General features: G+C 50.1%; 1 protein-coding gene across 3 annotated transcripts in view; it reads left to right on the plus strand.

The window, feature by feature from the left end:
• Positions 1-8,353, plus strand: part of LOC146197044 (solute carrier family 2, facilitated glucose transporter member 1-like) — an 82,505-nt gene extending 74,152 nt beyond the window's left edge. For all 3 annotated transcript variants that reach the window (XM_084598760.1, XM_084598761.1, XM_084598762.1), the window contains exons 2-5: positions 943-1,269; positions 2,762-3,187; positions 4,718-5,233; positions 6,748-8,353. In XM_084598760.1, the coding sequence (XP_084454886.1) occupies positions 943-1,269; positions 2,762-3,187; positions 4,718-5,233; positions 6,748-6,891 (1,413 nt within the window). In that variant the 3' untranslated portion in view covers positions 6,892-8,353. The remainder of the gene's footprint in view (positions 1-942; positions 1,270-2,761; positions 3,188-4,717; positions 5,234-6,747) is intronic.
• The last annotated feature ends 343 nt before the right edge of the window (positions 8,354-8,696 follow it).

Genomic DNA, 8,696 nt, shown 5'->3' on the forward strand with positions numbered 1-8,696 from the left:
AACGTTGACGTTGTAAATATGTTTCTAAAGACGTTGCTTTAACGTAACGTTATTGCAGTTTTAGCTATTTGTCATGATCTTGAGCGGTAAAACAATAACACAGGTTGGTCATCATCATCAGCATCAGCCTGACTACACCCACTGCAGGGCAAATGCCTCTCCCATATTTCTCCAATTAACCCGGTTCTGTGCTAGCTGCATCCACTTGACCCCTGCGAAATCCTTAACCTCATCCGCCCACTTAATTTTCTGCCGCCCCCTGCTACTCTTTCCTTCCCTTGGAATCTATTTTGTTACCCTAAGCGACCATCAGTTATCCTCTTTTCGCACTACTACTGTTCCCAAGGACGCGGGATCGAATCCCGGCCTCGGCGGCCGCTTTTCGATGGAGGCGAAAAGCAAGGCGCCCGTGTGCTGTGCGATGTCAGTGCACGTTAAGGAACCCCAGGTGGTCGAAATTTCCGGAGTTCTCCACTACGGCGTCTCTCATAGCCTGAGTTGCTTTGGGACGTTAAACCCCACAAATCAAACCAAACCATCTTTTCGCACTACATGTCCTGCCCATGCCCATTTCTTCTTCTTGATTTCCAAGACAGGTTGGTATAGATAAGAGAATAGACATTGACTATCCAGTGGCTTTTGGCGGTTTCGCAAGCATGTTTCTCTCCCTGCCTTTTATCCCCTCCCCCAAATCGCACCTCGGCAGTCCGCCCACTTCGCCTGCTCTTTCTTAATGACCTTAATCACTAGAATTGCAAACTAGCGCTCGTGGTGTCCGCTCCTTTTCTGTCCCTGTATTTAGCGCTAGATACCATGTGCACTGACTCTAAAGGTCACCAAGTAGCCCAACTGTCCGCTTTGAATTGCCAACGCTAGTTTTCATTTCCGATTGCAGAGCTCGTTGCTAAAAGGCTAAACGTTCTTCCATCTTCTGCTCCGCAGGGCCTAACACGGCACTTGGTGTTCGCCATTGCGGCGGCGGCGCTCGGCTCGGCCTTCCAGCATGGCTACAACACAGGCGTGGTCAACGCACCTCAGAAACTGGTGGAGGACTTCATCGAGGACACGTACAAGCACCGCTTCGAAGAGGAGCCAGGCGAGGGGACAGTCAAGTTCGTCTTCAGCATCTTCGTGGCCATCTTCTGCGTGGGCGGCATGATGGGTGGCCTTCTCACCGCCTTTGTAGCCGAGCGTTTCGGGCGCAAGGGAGGCCTGCTTCTCAACAACATCAGCGTCTTCCTTGCGGCCATCCTAATGGGCGCTTCTAAGGTGCGTACAGCGACTGTTCTGATCATTGCCTGGTGTATCGTAAGCTCCAGCCCTGCGAGTTAGAGGCGTTGCGCGGGTGCTGTCTTCATACGGTGGTTTTTCGTGGGGCGTTTCGAACGACGCAGTGCAGAAGAACGTGCATTTGGGCTCGGATACTCGCATACAGCTGCTCAAGTTGCTGCCGTAACGTAACGGGTACTGTTCTCGAAAGGGGGTGCTCCGTTATGCGCCACAGACTTGCAGAGTATGATAGACTTGTCGGAATGGTAATGTAATACTCATTCATAACAAATATGCTGTCTAGAAAAGGAAGATTGGTACACTTGCTATAACGCCTAAACAAAAGAAAAGTTTGCTATGGCGTAAACTTTTGTGCATTTTACTGAATTTACTAGTAAAAGCAGGGAAACATTGGACAACGAGCAGGCTGATTGAACCTGCTCTGAGACATTCATCGGCGAGCGAGTCGCAATACTTTTACTCGTTAAACGATAGAGGGGCATGCAGGTTATCACCACTGCTCGTACTGCATGCGCTACACCATTATACCAATGTCCTCAATTATAGTTCTTATTTTTGTTTTTGTTTTTTGGCTGGCAACGCGATCCTACGTTTTATATCAACAAAGTGGAGCTCTGCGCGAATATACAGTCAGGGTAGCCGTGACATGTAAGTATTATGACAGAAAAGTAGTGAAAAAATGAGATGTTTGAGTGAATTTGCCAGATTTGCTCAAGTTGGTGTCGCCAACAGGAAATTTCCTAAATTTATGAACCGGAGCGTCCTCTCTGGGGAAAATACTTTGAGGCTAACAAAGGTGCTCGGTATGATACTAAGGACTAGGTACAGCCTGCAAAAGATTTTTAAAAATCTGGCCCCAAAGGGGTTAGCACCGAAAGCTCTGTCCTCGCCTGATATTCACCTCTTGCCCCAGAACTCTGCTTTAGAGCTCGTCGGAAATTTTAGCACCAGAGACAGCTGCAGCTTAGTTTAGTATTGTATTTGCGCTTGCTTATATCAATGGCCAATGTTTCAAGCGCCTTTTACAGACTTTGTGAGGTCATGAAACGAGCCCGACATAGCTTTCTTGTAACAGCGGTCTGCATTTTCCTTTTGCTGAAAACATTTTTTTCCCAGTCTGTCATTCTCTTTTGCAAATCTGCAAGAGACAGTCCATGCCGATGTCGTGAAATATCCCTTTTCAATTGGAATAATAAGTCAAAGCCACACCCCGGCAGTCATCATGTGCAAACATGGAATGGAGGCTGACGACGCTTATTAGTGGCACCACTGCAAGGATCACGTTTAAAGGCTTCAGTATTCATTTCCGACCCCGCGGTACAAGTTCGCATCATTGCCTGTTCTCTGGTTCTCTGGAGGTCTCTGAGTCAACAACGTCCAAGGGGAAATCCAGTGATTTCAAACAATTTGATTCAAGTGACGGAAAGTGTTCTCTCTCTCTCTCTCTCTCTCTCTCTCTCTCTCCCCGCAGTCTGCCCGCTCATACGAGATGCTGATTCTGGGCCGGTTTTTCGTGGGCCTCAACTCTGGCCTGAACGCGGGCTTGGCACCCATGTACCTGACCGAAATCTCTCCTTTGCACCTGCGGGGCGCCGTGGGCACCATCTATCAACTTGTGGTCACCGTGTCCATCCTGGCGAGTCAGGTGCTCGGTCTGCCATCCGCCCTGGGCACGGCCGACCGGTGGCCCGCGCTCTTTGCAATGACCATCGTGCCCAGCCTGTTCATGCTGGCCACTCTGCCTATGTGTCCTGAGTCGCCAAAGTACATCCTCATCAACCAGGGCCGTGACGTGGCTGCCCAGCAGGCCCTCACTTGGCTGCGCGGAACAATTGAGGTTCACGACGAGATGGACGAGATGCGTGCCGAGTTCGAGGCCATCAAGATGGTGTCTAGGGTGAGTCTCCACTGTGGGTAGGAACTGTGCTAAAATAATGGTTCTTGATCACTCTTTGCGAAAGAAAGCAGCTGCCACAAACGATGGCCACGTCTTATTACTTTAGTATTTAAGGGCCCCAAAAACGGTGTGCAGAAAAAGCGTAATTATGAAAGTTTAGTTTATTAATTTAAGATACGTGAATTTACATCTATGGCATGGCACGGAACTGTCACAGCAGTAAATTCGATTCACTTTAGCGTATTAGGAATAAAGAAACAAACAAACGGACAACGAATTCAAGGAAAACGTAGGAATGTTCATATTGTCCTTTTAATATACACTGTTGATCGATGGTTAATTAGCGTGCCAGAAAAGTAACCGTTAAGCAAAATAGTAGAAAAAGAAACATTTTGTTAGTGGGATTGTTGTTCATGACCTCTGTATACCGCGTGTGATGCTCTACGAACGAACCTGTGCCTGCAGCTATCTAATCTACTTACAGGGGTACTCATATTTCTTGTAACCTAAGCACTAACGGGTTCACCAGCGCCACCCTCGTTCATAGCGGTGTACATACGACGTCTCATATTACCACGAGCTCAATGTGGAACGTGATCGTTTCTTGGAGTCTTGGTGTCATATAGGTATAAGTATCACGAGAAGGCATGAGAGGCTCTTACAGCTTCCGGCCTCGGCGTTCGACCACGTTTCGCGTGGCACTCGTGATATCCGTCGCTATGGACAAAGACTGTGCTGGTGAACACTTTCGAGCTTAGACTAGGCGCAAAATAAATACCCCTGATAGTCAAATATTGGACAGTTGCACCTATAGGTCAGTTGGTATCTAGACCATCTAACGCAACAAATGGGGATCATGAATTCGGATCCCATTGGCGGAATGCAGTTGTTTTTCATTCCAATTTCTGATAAGTTACTTTTTCGTGTATAAATGATTATACTACACATTTCTGCATTAATCAACACCACAAATTAAAAATAAAAGAGAAGCAGTCTCTTATGCTTTCCTAGGCTTCGCTGTCTGTTGCTTCCTTAACATGTATTTGTTTTGGTGATTGGTTGCTTTCTTAAAATGTATTTGATTTAATAATTGAGAAATTAATTCGCCGTGCGCACAACAAGACTTTGATTTCCATTCCGCAGTCCGCGTTTTGCTTCATTAAGAGAAGGACGACTTGAATTGAGGTAAAGAATGTGTAGCAGTGATATTTGCTTTGCGTAAAGTGGCGATTTACTGCCCGCATCCAGACAAGCTACTCATACATGAGAAGTTAAAATAAAACTAGGACCAGTGGTGTGTTTGTCGCTGTAAATATGCGTTCGATGGTAAATCAGAAGAGACGGCTATTTAGTCATTTGATTTTGAAGGCATTTTGGTGCTATGTGCCTCACAAAGCTTAGGAATTGCTTTTCAAGGTACCAGCACAGCTGAAAATATTCGCAGTGCTCTCCGTAGCATTCTTTTTTTTTTCTTTTGTTTAGCCTATTCAGACGCCGGACACAATCGCGCATTGTGCTTCTTCTTCGCAGGTGACCCTGTACGAAATGATGCACAACATCACGCTACGTATCCCGTTGCTTATCTCCATCATGGTCATGCTGTCCCAGCAGCTGTCTGGAATCAACGCAGCCATTTTCTTCTCCACCGACATCTTCCTTTCGGCCGGCCTTACTGCCGAAGTGGCCATGCAGGCTACCCTAGGCATGGGCGCTGTCAACGTGCTGATGACCATCGTGTCTCTGGTGCTGGTCGAGAGAGCGGGCCGCCGCACTTTGCACCTAGTCGGGTTGGGTGGCATGGCCGTCATCACCGTCATCCTGACGCTTTGTCTGGCACTGCGCGAAAGTGTGCCTGGTCTTTCCTACGTCAGCATCGTGGCCGTCATCGGTTTCGTGGTCATGTTCGCTACGGGTCCCGGCTCCATCCCCTGGTTCTTGGTCGGCGAACTCTTCGGACAGGGTGCACGACCTCTCGCCACAAGCATCGCAGTGGCAGTCAACTGGAGCGCCAACTTCCTCGTAGGCCTCGCCTTCTTGCCGCTAACGGTGAGCACGCACACGTGTTTCCTCTCTGGATCAGACCAGTGATATGATTAGAGGCAAAAACTGGGATTGTTGTCGTTAACTGAAGGACGGATCACAAGCACAACTTGGCTTTGTGATAGCACACGCATATATACACTGCACTTCATGTTCTTTCTTGTTTGCTATACGGTTTCTTTTTCATCCTAGCTGGATTTCTTGCTAATACATAATTAAGGCTGCATTCCTGCCTTCATAATCGCCGACGCTTGCATTGCTGACTGCATCATTCGCCCACCGTTGGCAAGGCGTAGTCGATATTTGTTTTGTCTTGTAGCTCGCAGTAGTGGAGGAGACCGCCTCATAAATGGTATTAAGGTACATAACTGTGGCGTTGGATTCAGCTACAATCCTACTAAGTAGCTGATACTCATACATCGTTTTTTCTAGGCAGCACTGGTGAACTAACGAAAACAACAACAAAAGAGAAACTGAGCTCAATCAAAATTTTCCATTTTTTAATGCACTGAAAGGAATCTAACCCAGCGCTGTGCTTGATCAGATATTACGATTTCTAGCTAATGAAGCTATCCAAATAAAAATCATGTCTAATTTTAACTTGCCGCTGACATAACACTTCGGCCTGTGTTGCCAGCACTTCTGCTGAAAACCTCAGCTTCGTTCTTACTTTCGCATGTCCACATGCTGATGCTTTCATAACACGACCAGTAGCGGACGGGCACCTATTATCGTCCAGCAACACCGTAGTTGCATGCTGGCACAAGGCGTTCCCTTCTCGCTGCCATCGAGTGCCTTCACAACTTGAGCCTGTTTGCTGCAAGGGTCCTTGACTTCTCGGCGAGCTATCCTGCTTGTGATGCAGTGACATTTCTATGCTCGAAGTAGACGGTACATGGTGGCATGCTAAACGCAGAGCAAGGTATGACCGAACAAAGCATACACGTCAAAAGCGGCTCGGTTCTCTCTTTTAGGCTTGTGCTGCGATGTTCCTCGCTGCTTTTAGCCTGTGCCCCGCCGCGGTGGCGCACTGGTTATGGCGCTCAACATGCTGTACCCAAGGATGTGGGATCGCGTTCTGGCCGCGGTGATCGATTTTCGATGGAGGCAAAAAGCAAGGTGCCCGTGTGCTGTGACATGTCACTGTACGTTAAAGAGCCCATGTGGTCGAAATTCCCGAAGCCCTCCACTACAGTGTCTCTCATAGGCTGAGTCGCTTTGAGACGTTAAGTCCCATAAACCAAACCGCTTTTAGCCTGCCGCCATGTTTGGTTGGTTGGGAACTTTGGGATATTCACGGGGGGTGGGGGGGGGGGGGGGGGAGGGGGGAACCGGACACGGGTTATGCCGGCCTAATGTCGCGGCGGCACTCTTGGTGTCCGGGGGATGGGGAAGTGGGATGTTGGGAGGGGTGGGGGGGGGGGGGGGGAGCCAGGACTTCCACGGTAGCGTTGCTTGTGTACATGATCGCTCTGCAAATCAAGTGATGGCATGTTTTCTTTTTCTTCGCTCCCTCCCAGAGTGTAATGCACCACTACACGTTCCTCATATTCACGGCATTGCTGGTATTCTTCTGGATCTTCACCTACTACATGGTGCCCGAGACGAAGAACAAGAGCGTCGAGGAGATCGCGGCGCTGTTCCGCCAGCGGGCGTACCACTGAGCGGCGGGTGGCCGGCCCTCCCCCTTGCGCAATAGCGGCTGACGACAAACAGACGCGGCCCGAAGCACAATAAGAGGACCGCCGCAGTCGGCCCCCGCCAACTGCGGCCCGGACCCTCCACCCACCCACCCGTTACAGGGCCCGCGGCACCGCCGAGCTCACCAGCCCCGAAACCTTTCCCCAGGCCGCCGGCAGAATAAGGGCGCCGCCGCCGCCATACGTGCTTCTGGAACTTCTCAGCGAATAGTTTTACCTCGTAGCGGTCTTTCTCGTCAACTCTTTTAGACCGATGTGTGTATGTGCGTGTGCGTGTACGGCTTGGCTGCAGACGAGCGTCGTGTGTTTCTGCCTGTTGGTCGTGTTGTCGTTTGTCGTTGGCTCGTGTGTCTCTGTTTGGTTGCCGAGAAAGTGAGGCCTCCACAGTCCCTGGAAGTCCCCGAGCGGCGCTGGGCGTCGCTGAGAATCTGGTGCAGCTTATTCTAGGCCGCGTGGCATGTCGTCAGGAAGTTTTTAGTTGCCGACCCCATCCTACACCTTTTATCCCCCGAGCGTCAAACCCTTTTAGGTCATTTTATCCCGCCACGTCCACGCTGAGCTTACTGAGCGATCAAAGACATCTACTAGTGGGATCTCGGAGCCGAATCTCAGGCCCTTGCGGGCCGTGTCAAATCTCAAAATCTTGAGGTTTTGTTTTTTTAGTTGAATCTCGTCAGAGCGCTCCCACACGGCTCGTGCGCACGTGGACGGGTGATGTATAGGCGACTTCCATCGATGTTGGTCAGATAACAGAGTGGTCCGACGCGCACTTGTGATAATACTGGACGACCTGCGACCGATGCTACTTACTCACTGTACGCAGCAGTCTGTGCGAGAGAGAGCCGCCTTGTCCGCCGTTGCGGCCCTAACAGCAGCTGTGGCAGCAACCAGTCTGCGGTCTTCCTCCTGTACAAACGTTGCCCAATAGAGCGGTACACAGTAATAGAAACCCTCCCCGTGTAGGCTCAGAGTGTAGACTGTCGTGTCTTCTCAGTGCGTGCAGAGTGCGGCATCCCAAGCAGCGCCTCGCCCCCACGCGCAGTCGAGGGGTCCAGCGGCGGCGGCGGCGGCGCGCGTCGTTCGTCGCCAGTCGTTCGTCGCCCGTCGCGGTCGTTCGTCGCCGCCGCCGCTGCCGGCCGCTGTTAGCCGAAAGCGCTGCAGGGCGACTGCAGTACCCGCTGGACGGTGCAGTTAGCCCGCCCAGTGATCGAGCGGCAGCTATATTTTCTCTCGACACTGTCTTTAGGCGGCGCTACATTGTACATAGAGGACGGCATTTATTTTTGTGCATATAGGAAGGCAGCTGACAATACGAGAGCGAGGAGCTTAGCAAAGGTGTAGTCCTCCGCGGAGGCTGCAGCAGTGCGTGTTCACGGGAGTGACCACTAGTTGTACATACGTTGCGGTAATAAAACAGATTGTGCACCGTCTTATTCACTGTTGAGTGTCTTCCTTGTGACGTTGCACGTAATGTCAAGACGCCACATTGATGGACCATTTATAGAATGTCCCATTATCTGTGAATGTAGGTACGTTTATTAAAGGCCTCCGGCCAAGCATCCGGGGCAAAGTAGAGAGCATCAAGGTAAGACTTCACTTCAGAATCGCACTGGTTCGTTATCCGAGAGGAATATTAAAGTTATCATGCATTCGAGCTGGAAACTAAAAAGGACAAGGCGTACAGGGATATTTTCAGGTTTCAGGTGTCCTAAATATATCACGCAGTAACCGGCTGTTGCCCAGCGATTGAGTTGACTCAGCTGATCACT

The sequence above is a fragment of the Amblyomma maculatum genome, chromosome 3 (genome assembly GCF_055883805.1).
Source record: "Amblyomma maculatum isolate TAMU_Amacu chromosome 3, ASM5588380v1, whole genome shotgun sequence".
NCBI lineage: Eukaryota > Metazoa > Arthropoda > Arachnida > Ixodida > Ixodidae > Amblyomma > Amblyomma maculatum.